This window comes from Columba livia, chromosome 4 (assembly GCF_036013475.1).
Source record: "Columba livia isolate bColLiv1 breed racing homer chromosome 4, bColLiv1.pat.W.v2, whole genome shotgun sequence".
NCBI lineage: Eukaryota > Metazoa > Chordata > Aves > Columbiformes > Columbidae > Columba > Columba livia.
In genome coordinates this window covers 6122198-6140312 of record NC_088605.1, presented here as the reverse complement: position 1 = coordinate 6140312, position 18115 = coordinate 6122198, and the positions used below count along the sequence as shown (strand labels likewise).

At 48.2% G+C, this 18115-nt stretch overlaps 1 protein-coding gene across 1 annotated transcript; it reads left to right on the top strand.

Annotated features, from left to right (window-relative positions):
- Positions 1–670: 670 nt before the first annotated feature.
- Positions 671–16726, top strand: LOC102089694 (octopamine receptor). The gene is made up of 5 exons (XM_013369537.3): positions 671–1449; positions 6617–6738; positions 6871–7159; positions 12436–12612; positions 14332–16726. Exons 2-5 carry the CDS (start codon positions 6720–6722, stop codon positions 15005–15007), a joined length of 1161 nt encoding a protein of 386 aa, XP_013224991.1. The 5' UTR covers positions 671–1449; positions 6617–6719; the 3' UTR covers positions 15008–16726.
- The last annotated feature ends 1389 nt before the right edge of the window (positions 16727–18115 follow it).

Here is an 18115-nt window from a genome sequence, read left to right as displayed (position 1 = left end):
TATTGAAATGTGGGAATTTTTAGTATTTTGTTTAGTTTATGAACAAGACATGCCTTTGGTTTTAGCAACAGGGGATCAGAGACTCATAGAATAGTTTGGGTTGGAAGGGACCTTCAGAGCTCATACAGTGCAACCCCGGCCATGAGCAGGGACATCTTCACCAGATCAGGTTGCTCAGAGCCCCGTCCAGCCTGGCCTGGGATGTCCCCAGGGATGGGGCATCCACCACCTCTGTGGGCAACCTGGGACAGGGTTTCACCACCCTCAGTGTCAAAAACTTATTGCTCTGGCCTGAATTTCTCCTCCTTTAGTTTAAAACCATCACCCCTTGTCCTCTTGCAACATGCCCTGCTAAAAAGTCTGTCCCCATCTTTCTTACCGACCCCTTTTAGGTACTGAAAAGCTGCAATAAGGTCTCCCCGGCGTTAGTCCAATGTCACACTTATTTTATTTGCAGCTGCTGTGTGTTGGGAAGGACGGGTTTGAACGCAGGGAATAAATAAATAAATACAAAGCACCGTTTACGCGGGGATCGCCCGGCTGGGAGTGGAGCGGGGCGGGGCGGCTCCCCCCTGCCGGTCCCGCGGGATCCGGATGCAGCCGCCGCTCCGCTGCCGGTAAGTGTCGCCGGCATCCCCCTCCCCATCCGGAGGCACGTCCTGCGATTCCCCTCCCCGGGCAGGGCTCCCCGCCCCCTCTTCATTCTCTTCTCCAGCGGGACCTAGGTACGGGACCTAGGCAGGTCCTGTACCCACCCCCCGAATAATCCCCTTCTCAGACACTGCCTCCCACCGAGGCAGACCCCTTTCCCGGGCAGGCTCCCCTTACCCTGGGGTGGTATTGTGCCCTCCAGCATCACTGGACTTTCGCCCTCTTGTGGGGCTGGAGGTTTTGCCTCCTCGGGGATTGAGGGTTTGCCCCCCAGGGCTTGGGGTTTTTAACCCCCGGTGGGTGGCATTTGGCACCCCAGGGCTGGGGTTTTGTACCTTAGGGATTGGTGTTTTTGCAGCCTGGGGGATTTTTTTGTCCTCTGGGTGTTGGGGTTTGGCAACCCCGACTCAGTCGCCCCCCTAAGGCCAGCGAGCACTCCCACATTTGCAGCGTGGGTTTAACTTTGCCTTGAGTTACACTGCTGCCATCGCGCTTCAGTCTCTCCTCGGAGAAGGGGTTGCAGTAGACTTGCTTTTGCTGTGGAAGAGCATGCACTGCGCTGGGAGGGAGACCTCAAAGGCCAGATTGCTTTCCTGTCTCTCAGGTGTGGGTTCAACGTCCTGAATTGGAGCAGAAACCACCATCCCAGAGTCAGGCTGGGAGAAGCTCCATGGGAGCCCCACAAACTGCCCTGGGTCCCCAGGACTCTGCTGCTGGGAAAAGCATCATTTACCTGGCTCATCGCTGCTGCTGAGCTGCTTCGAGCTGGTCGGCTGCATTCAAAGATCAGTTTTGAAGGTAAGGATAGCGCATTTGCTTCTGCTGAGTTTCCAGATGTGGGGCTGGTCGCTTGTCGGAGAGGTTGTAGGAGTTGTTCTGCGCTGATTTGGAGGTGGAAAGAAAACGCTGATACTTGGAGAAACACTGCTCTTGAGATGGGAAAGTCGGAGGGAGAGAGAGAAGGAAAGTCAGTGCAAAGGCTCTCCTGCTGTGTGGCCTCCTTGAATGCATGTTTTACAGCATCCCCAGGGATGTTCCTTCTCCTTTATCAGCCCACGCCAGCCATGCAGAGCAATGCACTGTTTGACAAATTACTGAGTTGCTGCAGTTTCAACTCGTGGCAGAAAGAAGGAGAGAAATGTGTTTTGTGTTCCTGGGGCATGCTGTCATACACTTGTTTGTGCTTGGTTTAGTGGAGGTGCAGAGTCTGGCAGCAAATCTCTTTCCAATTTTCATAATTCCTCTAAGTGCAGTCAGCCTTGAGAACGCAGAGCTTTTTTTTCCTCTTCTCTGACATCAAAAGGTGCTATTTGGGGATGAAATTAACCTTTTACTTGGGATTTGTCTGCTGAATAAATTAGGTAAAACTTTCTGTATATTAAAGGAAAACTGCTGAAATGATAGAGTTGCTTGCTCAGGCTGGCTGAGAGCAGAATCTAGCCCATTGGTTTTTGAAGGGAAGCAAAACTGTAGTGTCCAAATAAAAACAATGCAAACCCTAAAGCATCTCAGATCTCCAGGAAACCTGTGATGATCCCACATTGTGGTACAACTGGGTATTAATTGCATTGATTTAAGATGCTTCCTTACAGGAAGGGCTGAAGGACTGATGTTAAAGGATACTGTGGTGTATCAGCAGTGTCACCGCATGAGCTGCTGCAGCTTGTAAGAGAGTTTAAAAGCTCTAGTATTTAAGTTGTGGAAGTACATCCCTGGGAAGGATGGCACATCCCGCTTTGTCCCAAAGATTTGTGCAGAGATGTTAAGGTTTTATCATCCCCCACTTCCCTGTATTAACAGTTCTCCAGATGGTTCAGGAGTAGCATTTATTAGCAAGAGAGAAGGTGCTGGCTGCTCAGTCAGAGGTGAAAAGGATGGGAGACACCAAGCTCGGGTGCTCAGCTGTGACACAGGTTGAGCTTCCAGGGACTCTCTGCCTGGGGATCCTTGGAGAGGAGCCAGGAGCAGAGGACCTTGTTGTCTGCACCCTGAATCTGAACCTGAAGTTTCAAGCATCCATCATCCCTTCTTATTGCTGAATTATTTGGGTTTTTGGAGAAATTGTGGAGGTCGAATGAAGAGACTCTCATTTCCAGCCCCACAATCTCACCTTGCATTGACCAAAAAATAGCGTGATGCAAGAGAGTTTCTCTGGTGTTTTTGGAGAGTGGACACATTTGTCTGCTGTATTTCTGCTATGGTGTGTTATGCTTCTAGATGTATATTGCATTAGGCAACCTGCTGGTAGTTTTTTACTTGAAAAGACCCTTTATCCTAGGCTGGTGGCTCAGGTGGTTCTTGAGTAGCACAGTGTGCAAAGATGAGCTCTTAATAGCTGTGTCCTACTTCTACTTGAAGTTTGAGTGCAGTGTGTGTTCACAGATTGGTACCAGAACAATGCTGTGTAACTAATGATCTGCTTTAATTAGAGTTGTACTAACGCTGATGCGTACTGAGCAACTGTGTGAGCACAGTCATTGTTTGCAAGAGAAGGAAGATGGGACTTCTAAACCTTCTGGTTTCAGTGTTACATCTGCAGCCCCCAGACAATGAATCTAGTATTCTCATCTGTGAGGTCAAAGGAAAAAAGGAGGAAAATCTGGCATTGAGTAAACCTCATTTTTGTCTTAGGAGTCTATATAGCAGCCTCCCAGCAGCTAAAGGGGGGCTACAGGAAAGCTGGAGAGGGACTTTTTACAGGGCATGTGGTAACAGGACAAGGGGTAGTGGCTTTAAACTGAAAAAGGGGAGATTTAGATTAGATATAAGGAATAAATTCTTCATTGTGTGGGTGGTGAGGCTCTGGAACAGGCTGCCCAGAGAAGCTGTGGATGCCCCATGCCTGGAAGTGTCCAAGGCCAGGCTGGATGGGGCTTTGAGCAACCAGGTCCAGTGGAAGGTGTCGCTCCCATGGCACGGGAGTTGGAACTAGATAAGATTTAAGGTCCCTTCCTACCCAAACCATTCTGTGATTCTTAATGCTGCATGCTCTTCTAGAAGAACATAGGGCTGACTGGGTGATGTTCATGTGCTTAAACTGGTTTAGGGCCAACTCGGGGTGGAAATCAGAGGCCTGTTTGCAGACTTTGCAGAGGCCCTGGAGATATGAGGACAGCAGCATCTCCCAGAAGCTGTGGGACAGCAGATGACAAGATGGAAAATGGACATGGACCATGTAACGGACCTTATGGTGGCAGGTTCTATAGCTTGGCTGGCTGTGCTGCCGTGTGTTGTCACCACGTGCTTTTGCCAGCCCGCGGTCGCTGTGCCATCTGTGCGGACCACGCAGGGAGGAGAACAGGCTGAACAATTCTTCTGCCAGAAAATGTGGTTGTATTGAAATCAAACTGTTCCGCAAGAGCTCGTCCAATTTGTTGACACCCTTAGTGGGGCTGTTGGAAAGAATGTCCCAGATTATCCTCTTTCCTGTCAATAACATGAGAGCTGAGGACAGGATTTCTTATTTTATTTTTATTGGGTGTTAACAGGATGTGAAGTGTTGTCCAAGGACTGTTTTCATTAGGACTGATGTATTTAAGACACCCTGTAGGCTTCTAGCAGCATCTGCTCGGGGGCCTGCCATGGAGCTTGGTGTCCAACAAACCTGCTTGTTCTCAGTGCTGGAGGAGCTTCAGGTCTTGGTCAGCAAGTCCCAGCTCTGGTGAGGAGGAACTTTCCTCCTTAATGTTTTCTAGACAGCTTTAATTATTTTTCGGTTTTTAAAAATTTTTTAACTTAAAGTGTGAAATCCAGCAGGTAAATAGAAGTCAGGGGAGGGAGCAGAGGATTTTGAAGGATGAATTTGTGCATGTAATACACAATTACATCCAAGGAAAAAGCTGGTGTTGCTTTTACAAAAGGCAGCCTAGCCTCACAGTCGTGTGGGAGGGCTTGGAAGAGGACAGCAAATGTGCGGGTGAGAAGCACCTCGGTGGTGTAGTCTGCCTGGATTTCTGAAATATTTTCAAAATGGTCCCTCATGGCAAGGGTTTTTAAGGAAACTTAATAGTTCTGAGTTAAGAGGGAGCTTCCTTGTGTGAATAAATAGTTGTCTAAAAGGTGGAATGCAGGGATGTTATGATGTGGAGAAGAGGTCATCAACGTTCTATACAGGGATAGGGGCTGGGATATACGGGCTTCAATAAATCTCTGACTGGAAAACTTGTAAATCATTAAGTGGTGGTATTTATTTTCAGGCAAAACAAAGTTTAATGTGGACATGAAGGATAAGGCCTGAATTAAAGAACTGCAGAAAAGCTTTTATGAGGTTCAGTAAGCATTAAAATGGAAGAAGAAATTCAATGGTGAAGTGTTGGAGTTGGGGAAGATGGAGAGAGCCTAATGTCCTCATTTCATCCTGTTTTCCTGTCTAAATCAGTGGTTTCTGAGCTGACTGTTAGTGCTCAGGAATGAGATCTTTGGGTGGTGATGGGCAGTCCCGTGGAAAGGTCAGCTCAGTGCTAAGTGCCAATCAAAAGCAGCAAACCACGTTAGGGATTGTTATGAAAGGGAAACAGAACAAAACAGAGAACATTGTTATGCCCTTATATAAATCCATATTTAGCTCTTGGAGCTTGTTTGCAGTTTTGGTCCATCTCAGAGGCTCAGAAGAGCAGCAGGGATGGTCCGGCGACCTCAAACACTTCTGTACGAGGAATGAGCAAGTTGGTGAAGTCTCCTCAGCCTGATCAAGAGATGACAAGGGGATCAGGGGGTGTGACAGAGGTTAAAGAGCCCACCAGTGGCATTGAGACGGTGGATGGGGATTGCTTGCATGAGGTATCTTCCAATACAAGGAACAGAGGGCACCAAATTAAACTGGCTGGTGACAGGTTGAAAACAAGCAGAAAGAGGTGTTTCTGTGCATGGTGCATCGCTGGGCTGTGGAAGTTGTTGCTATAGGAGGTCATGGATGCTAAAAGTTTGCATGAGCCAAAGGGGACGCAGGACAACTTCATGACTTACAAGTCCTTGAAACTGACTTTAGAGGTAATTGTGGATCATAGGCTGCTGGAAGGAAAAACAGACATTGGGGAAATTTTGCTACATTCTGGCTTGTTCTTATAACCCCCCTGAGGTGAAGTTTGGGAAGTGTGAGATAAGACATGTTGGACTACGTGGACATTTTTCCTGACCTGTTCTCATGCTGCACTCAGTAATGATGCCCTGGGGATGTGGGATGGACCTCAGGGTGCTGTGGAAGCAGAACCAAGTCTTAGGAGAAGTGCCTGTGTTCGAATATAACAATTTGATATCTGGAAATACTTGTATACTTCTATTTTCCCCACGAATTTCATCTTTGTGTTTCCATTAGCCAAATGAGTGAATTTTGAACCGCTGGAATTTTCGCAGTGCATCATTCCCACCTTCCCAGGTGCCTGTGACACCCCTCAGCCAAAGTGTGGGAACTGAGCTGTGGACACGTGAATTTCCTCGACCGAAAAGTCCCACATTACGGAGTTGGGAACGTTCTCTCCCCAGAAGGGGACATGAGTCAGAGGTCGCTGCTGTACCTGAGATGCCTCAGTTACTTGCTCTGAGCTCCCTGCATGGTTGCTGGCAGCTCTGTGCGGGTGTGGGATGGAGCTTCCCATGCGGTAACAAAAACCTCTTAACCTCAGAGCCTAAAAAGGTCCCAGGACAACCCAGGGCAGAGCACATCCTGAACAGTGGGGTTATGAAAGCGGCCAGCCTGGGCAAAGCAGGCTCACCTGGTCTGTGGGTGCCAAAGGTAACGAGTATAGAATGGTTTGGGGTGGTAAGAACCTTAACGATCATCTAGCCTCGCCCCCTATATATGGTGTTCATATTTTGTGGACGTGACGTGTTCAGTTTCATGTTCAGTGGGATTCAGCAAAGCTGCTTTAATTTTTTCATTTTCAGTTGCTTTCTTGTTCACTCTCTCTGCTCTCAGGGCTTTTTTTTGTATCATGCTTCACCTGATGATGCATTTTTTTGTTCACAGGAGGGCTTTTAATTGCCATGAAGGACTTCAGCCAGTGCTGCACGTTTATGCTCACCCTCGGGATTTCAGACACTTCTAATGCACTGATAACCATGGGACAGTGATGGCACAGGCACAGCAGGGTGTGTGGATTTTTCTTGAAGTAGATGAAGCAGAAACATTATCTTTGTACTTCCTTGCACAGACCTCCAAGGCGTGTGCATCAAAGTCCTTATAGATTTTATTATATATATTTTTTTCCCTTTCTCTTTCAGATTTTAACAGTGAGAAGATGCTGACAGACAAAAATGAATCTTGGCTCTCTAATTTCTCCTCCGCTGCCGCCTCCTTTGTGAAAGGAGGTGGCCACTTGGAGGGGATTGGTCTCCAAGAGGTGGTCATCGGGCTGATCCTAACGCTCATTGACTTGATCACGCTCCTGGGAAACACTGTTGTCTTCATCTGCCCAGTGGTGGAGAAGAGGCTGCGCACCGTCACCTACATGTTTATCATGTCCTTGGCCATGGCAGATTTCCTCGTAGCTTGTCTGGTCATGCCCTTTAGGTAAGAGGTGCTCGTAAGTTGGGATGAGAAGGTGGTGTGTCCACGCAACGTCATTTCTTCTACCTCCACAGCCATGGGGCTGGCTTAGTTCACGTGCTGTGCTTAGGCTGGGCTTTACAAAGAGTTTAACTGTGGGCTGGTGATTATATGTGCTTCTGTGCCTCAGTTTCACTACTCTTTATAACAGGTCCTGTTATAATGAACGAAGAGAGACTTTCCCAAGGGTATTTTTCCTCTTGGCTGCTGGTCTGAACGAGATCTCAGCTTTTCAGGTGGCTCCACTGCCATGAGTCCCCTCTTCCAAGACTATCTCTGCATTGCACATGGGGCCAACATGCTTTCTAGATGATTTTACACACTCTGGGTGTTTGGGGAGTGCGAGATGCGGATTGCCACTGGTGTGTCAGCATTAAGTGCAATGGCTGCGTTGATCCTGCTTGTGTTTCAAAGACAGAGCACATCACTGAGTATGTTTTCTCCTGATTTTTCTTAGTCAAGAATGACTATTGAAATAGTGGAGTTAAATTCTGTGCTTTCAATTTTACACTTCTTTAAGCTTTTATTTTCTGGTAGTTGGAGGGAGGGAGAAGTGAAAAAGATCTTTACTAGTACAAGAAAATGGATTATTTCATATTACTGAACTTGAAAGGCTAGTGCAGAGATGTTATTCTTCATATTCTTGGAGAAACACAGAATTCTGATTGTTCCTTCTGGTTCAGACAATGTGCAGGTGGAGTTTGTGGGGAAGGCTGGCAACCTTGCAAAGTGAAACTTTTGCCTGCATAAAGAGACCAGAAGAACTGCAGTGGGATAACAAATGGGATTTGCTGCACTTGGGGGAATTGTTTTTCCCCTGTTTATATTCCGAATTTATATTCTTGTTTACATTGCCCTGTTATATTCCTAATGCGCTGCACTGGGCATTGAGAACTGGAGATAGAGCCCATCTCCCCTCTCTCTGTGTAAATGTAAGGATTTTGTTTTAGTATAAATAGGGTAATTTAGGCTCCCCCTATAGTTAGTGGAGGAAGAGGCACTTCAGAGGCCAGTTCTCAGTGCTTGACATTTATATTTACAGGAGCTTCATTACCTGGCTAAAACATAGTAAAACAAATCCATAAAGCAGTTTACTTGTAATTTTTGGTTGTCTAGTGCTGTAAAATGGCCGTAGGTTTGTGTAGAGTGTGGGGTTGTACCCTATTTAGTGTTCTTGGAGTGATATAAAGAAGCTGAACTCTTCTTACATTCTGTGCTTAAGTCCTCACGGGACTGCCCACGCTTTTGAATTTGGCACTGAAAGGTATTTTCCCAGCAAGCAATTACAAACTGAGTTATGTCAGGTGAAAAAAGAAAGCAGTTAATGATGCCCTTTAGAAAATGTTACTGCCAATTTCAATTCTATCCTCGGTGAATTTTTAAGTTCATGTTCTGAAGGCATCCATCTGTGTTCACCTGTCTCTCCCCTCCACCTGATGCTACAAATATCTGCTTGGATTGCAGCTTAGTTGATGATGATCCAACCTCTCCTACCCTGTCAGAGTTGGTGGGAATGAGGATGGTGACTTAACCAGGAGATTTCTGTTGCTGATGTTGGGGATTTGGGTTGTTGAGTAGTTTGGATTGGAAGGGACCTTCAAAGCTCATCCAGTGCCACCCCTGCCATGAGCAGGGACATCTTCACCAGCTCAGGTTGCTCAGAGCCCTGTCCAGCCTGGCCTGGGATGTCTCCAGGGATGGGGCATCCACCACCTCTCTGGGCAACCTGGGACAGGGTTTCACCACCCTCAGTGTAAAAGATTTCTTCTTCATGTCTGGCCTGATTCTCCCCTCCTTTAGTTTAAAACCATCACCCCATGTCCTGTCACAACAGGCCCTTCTAAAAAGTCTGTCCCCATCTTTCTTATTGGCCCTTTTTAAATACTGAAAGGCCGCAATAAGGTCTCCCTGACCACTTGGGCTGCAATTGGGAATGGTGGAGTGTGCAGGGCCTGGGCTGGGCTGCTCTGAAAAACAATCCCCCTGCCGTGCCTGGAGGGGATGCAGAAATGATCCGTGTGCTCCCATTGACAGTAGCACACACTGTTTATTTTCCCAAGAGAAGCTCCAATGTTTCCCACCATGTGGAGGAGGTCACTGCAGCAGAATGCAGCAGACCATTCCAGCCTTATAGAAAGAGAAAAACAGTGTGTCAGGCACCAAAGATGAGCTAAAGCAACATTCCTTCTGCTACCTGGCATTTCCCTGAGCTATTTTTCATTCCCAGTCCCAAGGGCTCCTCTCTGGGATTGCACAGCATCACCTTCTCTTCACCACACTCACCGTAGAACAATTTCTTCCTTAGGTCTAGTCTGAATCTATCCTTTTTTAATTTAAAACCATAACCCTTTGTCCTATCAAAGGATTGTAGAGGGCATTACAAGGGGTTAAGGATTTCCATGATCCAAAGGCTTTGCTACGCAGCCAGAGAGAAAAAAGCCCACTTAGGAGAGGGATGTCTTACTTAATGAAAAATAATTATGAAGGGAAGCAAAGAGCGGGTCATGACGGATGCTTTGTGCCTCTCCTGAATGCCCCAGCATCACCTGGTGTGAAGCCGTTCCAGCTCTTGGTGGGCCGTATGGTGAGGAACGGGCCCTGGCATCCCCACTGGGGTTGGTTGGCTTTGGGTCCAGATCTGTCCCACCATCTCAACTTTGTACCTGTGTTGCTCTTTCAAATTGCAGTTTGCTCCTCAGTGGGCATGTTGGCACATGCCAAAGAAGAAAATAAATGATGTTAGGAGGCAGTTTAGCTCAGAAAACAAGAGGTTTTGTGGTAGGAAGGAAAAACAAGGTTGTCACCTGGCGCTTTGATTTTGTAAGATTTCTTTTGTGTTCCAGGTTTAGCTTGTTTGCAAGAGCAGTTCAGCTGGGCTTAGCTTGTCCCCTGGGTAGTCCAGCCAGCCCTGCCATTTCCAGGCTCAATATTTCCAGGCTGAATATTTCCAGCTCCTCTTTTCTTTTGCAAGCGGAGGCAACTTCACTTCTGCCTACACTGTGCGTTCCTTTCATGATTCCTTTTTAACCCACATTGTTCCCAGGCTGCAGAGACTTCTTGCGTCAGAGACGCGGGAACTGGTATCCACCACCCTGTGCTGTGAGAACATCTGCTGGGCGATGTGCATCCCGCCAGATGTGTGCTGATGAGAGCCAGGTACCTGCTCAGCTGGGGTCTGTCTGCAGGGGTGTCCCTGGCAGCAGCATCGTCTGGAAGGGCATGGTGCTCACACCACAGGCTTTGCAGCATCTCTGGAGACAAGGAGGATTTGTGAGAAGTGACACCAAGACACCCAAGCCCATTGCTGGACCCACACTTCAACTTCTGTGTGTCTCAATTTCCTGTCTAGAAGAAGAGACACAAAACCTTCTGATATGTGCACAGGGGGACCCTCCATAGGGAGGCCGCCCTGGTGTAGGGACAGGTTCTGCTGTAGATTAACATTTGCTTGAGTTTTTTGCATAGCATCCTGCAATGGAGCTGGTGAGGGGTCTGGCGCACGAGTGTGTTGAGGAGCAGCTGAGGGATCTGGGACTGTTGAGCCTGGAGAAAAGGAGGCTGAGGGGAGACCTTATCACTGTCTGCAACTGCCTGAAAGGAGGTTGGAGCATGGAGGGTGTTGGTCTCTTCTACCAAGTAACAAGCTATAGGGCGAGAGGAAATGGCCTCAAGTTGTGCCAGGGGAGGTTTAAATTGGATATTACGACCATTTATTCCCAGAAAGGTTTGTGAAGCATTGGAACAGGCTGCCCAGGGCAGTGGTGGAGTCACCATCCCTGGAGGGGTTTAAAAGACACAGAGATGAGGTTCTTAGGGACATGGTTTAGTGCCAGTCTTGGGTTAACAGTTGGACTTGATGATCTTGAGGGTCTCTTACAACCAAAATGATTCCATGAAAATAAGCTCGTAGAAAATAAAAAGTGAGTCAAACTTCTGCCCAAAAAATCAAATTAAATTATATGATTCTGTAATAAAAAACTGCCAAGGGCTGGAGCCCTTCAGCAGCACTGTACCCACCTGCAGCGGTTGTCAGGCTCTAAAAAACCCTTCAGGTGTCATTGTAATGAGCTGTTGCTAATTAGGTGCAGAGCAGGGGTTGGTTTGCAGCCCCTGTGAGGTGGAGCTGGCTCGTGCTGCCCTGGCAGAGCCCGCCTGGCGCAGCAGCCCCACTCGCACTGTGCTTGACCAGCAAACTGTGAAGTTACAGGATAATTAAAGCTTTGCAGGACTACGTAGTTATTCAGCCTTTCACATCGAATTCACACACAATGGTTATTTTGGCGGCACCCCGAGAGCGGCAGAAAGCTGGTGGAACAAAGGGGAAGCGAATGGCATCTGAATGCTATAGAAACACGCACCAGCCTTCCTACAGCTGACATATGTTCCTTCCTCGCTGCTCCCTTCTTACAGGCCCCTCTTGGCTTTGTTAGGAAACATTTTGGCATAATGTCTGCCTTTTGCTGCTGTGTTTACCTTGCTGAGGCGTTTATGGGCTACATAATGTACAAGCTGCATAGGCCTCCTCCTAGGACTTTTTTTTTAACCCAGGCATTGAAATCCTTCAGTTTTGAAGCATGAGATGGGATGAAAAGTGAGTTTCTTGGAGGAGGGAGCATCCTCCATGCCCCAGGAATTGGGGATAAATCGTAAAACCTCATGCTTCATAGGACACGGGAAAAATTGTGGTAAACAAATCATGCAGATGTAAATTTGGAGAGGTCAGGGCACAAAGCAGCTCTCTGAAGGCATTCCTTATAACACAGTGCAGGCAAGAAGCGCAGGTTTGGTCTTCTTCAGTCATGTCCGACCTGTGGGTTATTATTGGGTTGCACTTTGAGGTTGAATCCCTGCTGTCCAACTGAGCGTCCCTATTCTGCACATCTTTACCACCTCCACGTTAAAATATGATGTTACCTCAGTGGAATCTTGAAGAAACTTTGGGAAGTTTCTTCTCAAATTTAACTGGAACACAAAAGGTTCCACTTAAATTTGAGAAGAAACCTCTTCTCAGTGAGGGTGGCAGAGCCTGGCCCAGGCTGCCCAGGGAGGTTGTGGAGTCTCCTTCTCTGCAGACATTCCAACCCGCCTGGACACCTTCCTGTGTAACCTCATCTGGGTGTTCCTGCTCCATGGGGGGATTGGACTGGATGAGCTTTCCAGGTCCCTTCCAATCCATAACATTCTGTGATTCTGTGAGATCAGTCCTTCCAGATTTGGTTTCTCCTCATTTTCTCTGGCAGTATCATTTACGAGGTGACGGGGATGTGGTTGTTCGGGAGGCTGTTCTGCAAAGTCTGGATCTCCTTCGATGTCATGTTCTGCACCGCGTCCATCGTCACGTTGTGCTTCATTAGCCTGGACAGATACTGCTCCGTGGTGACCCCGTACCACTACTCCAGAAGGATGTCCCGTGGCAGGTGAGTGGAATCGTTCCTCACTTTGGGTCCCTCCCCATTGTCACTTGGGCCATGGTCTGTATTGACTTGGGACCAGATGAGCTATTGGAAGGTGCTCCCCAAAAGCAGAGTGATGTGGGAGAAGGATCTTTGCACCGTTTAAAACTCTGCAGATTTTTTTAATGTGGGGCAGGAGAAAAGGAGAAGGCAGCTGAGCTGGGTTGATGGTGCTCCTGGGAAAGCGCTTCTTGAGCTAAGAATGGGATGCGAAATGGGGTAGAAGCCAGTGGTGTGGGCTGATTTGTGCCTACAGCTTCTACCCTTTGCAGGCATTTCATGGGAATGTCCCCAAGGCGTAGGGGAAATGACACTCAGAAGCATGCATGTAGCAGGAGTCTTCCCCCTTGTAAGCTCATAAGGCTTTCTGAAGTGGTATTTCTGGTGAAAATGCAGAGAAAACAGTGAGTTGTTTAAGCTCCTGTCAAGGTTTCACTTGAAACATTGAGATGAGGACAGCAGGGTGGGGAAAGCTGTTGGAGGGTGGGCAGGGAGGATGCTGCAGCTGCTTTACAGGGTGGGTTCAGGCTTGTAGCAGGATGACCATGAGCCAGCACTGTGCCCTTGTGGCCAGGAAGGCCAGTGGTACCTGAGGTGTATTAGAAGGTGGGTGGTTAGCAGGTCAGAGAGAAGTTCTCCTGCCCCTCTACTCTGCCCTGGTGAGACCACATCTGGAATATTGTGTCCAGTTGTGGCCCCTCAGTTCCAGCAGGACAGGGAACTGCTGGAGAGAGTCAAGCGCAGGGCAACAAAGATGCTGAAGGGAGTGGAGCATCTCCCGTGTGAGGAAAGGCTGAGGGAGCTGGGGCTCTGGAGCTTGGAGAAGAGGAGACTGAGGGGTGACCTCATTAATGTTTATAAATATGTAAAGGGTGAGTGTCACCAGGATGGAGCCAGGCTCTTCTCGGTGACAACCAATGATAGGACAAGGGGTAACGGGTTCAAACTGGAACACAGGAGGTTTCACTTAAATTAGAGAAGGAACTCCTTCTCGGTGAGAGTGCCGTAGCCTGGACCAGGCTGCCCAGGGAGGTTGTGGAGTCTCCTACTCTGGAGACATTCAAACCCACGTGGACACCTTCCTATGTAACCTCATCTGGGTGTTCCTGCTCCGGCAGGGGGATTGGACTGGATGATCTTCTGAGGTCCCTTCCAGTCCCTGACATTCTGTGATTCTGTGATTTTCTGACATTCTGTGATTTTGGGGATGTTTGTGATTTATGGAGTGCAGGCAGTCACCGAAACCAGGGGGCTGCGCAGCACACAGTGTCACGGAGCAAACACCGCAATGGTCTGAGGATCTGGTGTCCATCAGCTCCACCTCTGTTGCTCCTCAGAGGATGGCCAGATGTTAAAGCTGACACAAAACAGAAAAATCTACATGCTATTGTTTTAAATATTAGCAAAAATCCTCTGTAAAACCTTTCCTCCTCACTTTTTCGGGCATCTCAGAGCACCCCTTACACTGACCCAGATTCCAAAAACCACAGACTCCATCACCCAGTCGTTAGAGATGTTTACATATGGACTTGTTCCACCGCAGCTCTTTTGCTGCTTGGACACTTGTCTGAGCGCTGTGGGACTGCAGAGCAGTGCTGTCCCACTGGGTTACCCTGGGGACTGAATCATACTGGGTGTTCTCAACTCAAAATAACTCAGATCCTCTCCCGGTCTCTTTTGCAGATGCATCGTGATGACCTGCATGGTCTGGGTTTACTCCTCCCTCATTTCCTTCCTTCCCGTCATGCAAGGCTGGAACGAGATCCCCGGGGTGGACTTCGATGCAGGCAGAGAATGCATCTTTGTCACCAACTGGATTTTTGCCATCGTGGCTTCAGCTCTGGCGTTTTTTGTGCCGTTCATGGTCATGTGCAGCATGTATTTCTTCATCTACCGCGCTTCGCGGCTGAAAGCCACTCGTATCATGTCTCAGACCCTGGAGATTCACTACCACCCCAACAGCAAGCGGCAGAACCATCTCCAGCTGGAGAACAAGGCCACGCGGACCATCAGCATCATCATTTCGGTCTTTGTGCTGTGCTGGCTGCCGTACTTTGTCCTGAACGTCTGGCTCGCTGCCAGAGGTACCGACTCCACCAGCACGGTCTTGGTTGACGCCTTCAAGATTATCACCTGGTTAGGGTATTGCAACTCCACCATCAACCCAATGCTCTACGCTTTCTTGAACAGGGACTTCCAACGGGCCCTGAAGAAGCTGCTCATTTGCAGGCACAGGTCTCAGGTGGACATTGGAGAAGACATGGTTTCCATAGCCACGTTTTCCAAGACTGCTCCGGACCTAGAATACAGCGTTGCGGTGCCAGTGCCCAACGGTGCCCTGAAGGGCAAACCCAAGTAGGAGGGATGCAGAATCAGTGGCTGGAGGTGGTGATACAGAAAGTGCCAGAGCACATCCGCGCAGAAAAATAACGGGTAGGAAAATAGGGGAAGGAAGGCCTGGAACTGTTACAGCTCAGGGCATACGACAAAGATACATTTCTTCATCTTCCACAGTTTTACAAAAGAGGAACTTTGATATTTTAGGGGCAATTTGTTATAACTAATGGAGCTAATTCCTTCCTGGGTAATTATTTTTTAATGAGCACTTCCTAAGACAAATTTAATCAGTATGGTAATGTGAACTCGTCTTTTTGTACAGCCCGGTGATCTACAACTTAAATTGAGACAATATTTCTTTCTTATCAAGCCACTGTAGCCCTCATTTTGCGGCTTACATTACAAATCTGACCAGCTTTAATAAGTCCATGTGTGTCAGTCTGTGTACGGGAGCTGGCAAGAGGGACGTGGCCAAAGAGCAGAGGCCGCTTCTTCACAAAGGCAGCACGTGGCCCAGCACAGCCCGGGCTCTTGCTCGGGGTTCAACTCACTTGCTCCTGAAATACTGAGGGGTTCAGAGAGACTGAAACTATAGGATGAGTTCACCAGCATACAAGAACGGGCAGGAGAAATGCTCCATGTGCTTAAACAGTGTGGCTACTGTTTGTGAGATCTAAGATAATGGCTTCAGTGGCTTTCTGTGAATTATATGTGAGTTTTCTTATTGATCCTGGAAGGGAATATTCTCTGTGTCAGACCCCAGGAGGTGAGCCAGACTTGCTGAAACGTTTCCTTGTAACACCAAGAGCACCGAATGCCCAGGGAGATACAGGTGACCAACACCAGCCAAACAGTGGATGTGAAGAGGAATTATTATGTGTGTGTTTCACACTTGTGATGTCCACACCATGATGCTGTGAGTGTAGCTATGGAGTCCTGCTGGGCCACAGAACCATAAAAACCATGATGATAAGTGGGAATAGTTATTTTTGCTACTCCCAAGCGCTTGCCTGGACTTCAAACAGCACCGGCTCCCCACAGGAGGGACATGAAGGATTATCCTGAAAAGGCAGGATTGCTCCCAAACGTCTCTGCAGCATCATACTGGTGAGTAAAAGCAGGAGCTGAGCCCCCAGGACCACAGCATTTCTGTAGCAGCATCACATGAGGGCTGGTGGCTTGACAAGAGCCATCGCTTCCCCCAGCACGATTCTGGTGGGATCTCATGCTGCTTTACAGGGGACAGTCACTGCACTCAGAGTCTGATCCTCTGGGAACATGAAACACTTCAAGGATGGCTTTTAAAATGGCTTTTTCTGAGTGCTCAATTACCCACCTGGGACAGGCAAGGCTTCTGCAGCCTGGGAACAGCACAAACCCAGCAGAAAGATACTCAGGCTCACATATAGTGTTAAAACGACTGGAGTGAGGCACCTGGAGTGGTGTAGAATGTCACTCTGTTAATACAAAAGGAGGGTTTAGTGAACGTCCAGTCATTTTGCTCTTCCATCTCAAAGACTGCAGAGGACTGTCTTGAGAGGTGTAACAAAAAGCAAGGAGCTACTACCTGGAGCGGCTCAGCTACTGAAGACGCTGGTACAAGGGTCAGACGTTTTCTCTCGAGAGCCTGGTAGAAGGAACAGCCCTGACCTGGGGCTGCAGCACTGGGAGTCCTGTCAAATTAGTCCTCATGGCGTGGGTTGGGTCTCCCAGATCTTACGACTCCAATAACATAGAAGAGGTAAGGAGAATAATTACACAATCCTGCCTTTATTCTGGGGGAAACAGCTCGGTCCAGTGGATGGGGCAGGATTCTTGTTTGTGACACCCCCCAGTTCATTTTGATGAAATAGGGCAAAGAACTGTGTTTCAGCCTCTACAAAAAGTTGTCAGGAAGGTACATACTGATTTCTATGGCCACAGGAGGACCTGAGACAGTCTGATAGTTGATTTCTAGATGTTGATAAACCAAAAGAAAGCAAATTAACTTCTCTGTGAGCCATCAGGTGTTCCAGCCACCAGGGCCACCATCTGAAGATCTCACAGACAAGGGGGAAAGCTACTGTTTTTTTTGTGCAGAGCTGAGAAAAGCCTGTCTGTGTCACTGTCCCTTCCAGGACGTGGGAACAGAGCAAAGGCACATTAGACTAAAGGCCTTTGGTTTTTCAGTCACGGTTGACCATGGCTTGAAGAGTTGACTGAAGTACATAGAATTATAGAACAGTTTGTGTTGGAAGGGACCTTCAGACCTCATCCAGTGCCACCCCTGTCATGAGCAGGGACATCTTCACCAGATCAGGTTGCTCAGAGCCCCGTCCAGCCTGGCCTGGGATGTCTCCAGGGATGGTTCATCCACCACCTCTCTGGGCAACCTGGGACAGTGTTTCACGACCCTCACTATAAAAAATTTCTTCCTCAGGTCCAGCCTGAATCTCCCCTCCTTTAATTTAAAACCATCACCCCTTGTCATTTTGCAACAGGTCCTGCTAAAAAGTCTGTCCCCATCCTTCTTATCGGCCCCTTTTAAGCACTGAAATGCTGAAATAAGGTCTCCCCAGAGCCTTCTCTTCTCCAGGCTGAACAACCCACCTCTCTGTCTGTCCTCCCAGCAGAGCCATTCCATACATCCAGCAGAAGGACAGGGATGGAACAGGGAAATATAGTATAATTAAACTTGACTTTAAGAAGGAAGACAACAGGCTAGGTGCTTCTGGGCAGTCTGGTTCTGAAGAGCTGGTAAAACAGCCCCTGGAGCTGATGGGGTTGTTGAAGCCCAGGTGAATGTTTCATGGCACAGAGAAGTGTCTTCTTCTCTCACTGGTGGGGCAGAGCAAGTGGAGCTGTGAGAGGCAGGGAAAGGAACACCTCTGCAACGAGAAAGAATTCTGCATTCAAACCGTGGAGCAAAAAGGAGCAAAGACAGGGCCAGCACACTCCAGCATCAAGGGTGAAGAGAAGTAAAAACTGAGGCAGAGCGGAGCCTGTCCAGGTGCTTTTGTAGCTGGGGATGCACCACACAGGGTGGGGTTTGTACATGCCTTTGAAAGCAAGTGTAGCATCCCAGAATACACACAGCCCTGGTGTGAACGTGTATGCCGTTTTTGGTACTGAAATGCCGCAGGGCCCTTTG

Bases quoted from the DNA above. Each gene is read 5' to 3' on its own strand.
- LOC102089694 (XM_013369537.3), top strand. The intron at 7,160-12,435 runs GTAAGAGGTGCT...TTTCTCTGGCAG, and splicing joins TGTCTGGTCATGCCCTTTAG to TATCATTTACGAGGTGACGG. The intron at 12,613-14,331 runs GTGAGTGGAATC...TCTCTTTTGCAG, and splicing joins AGAAGGATGTCCCGTGGCAG to ATGCATCGTGATGACCTGCA.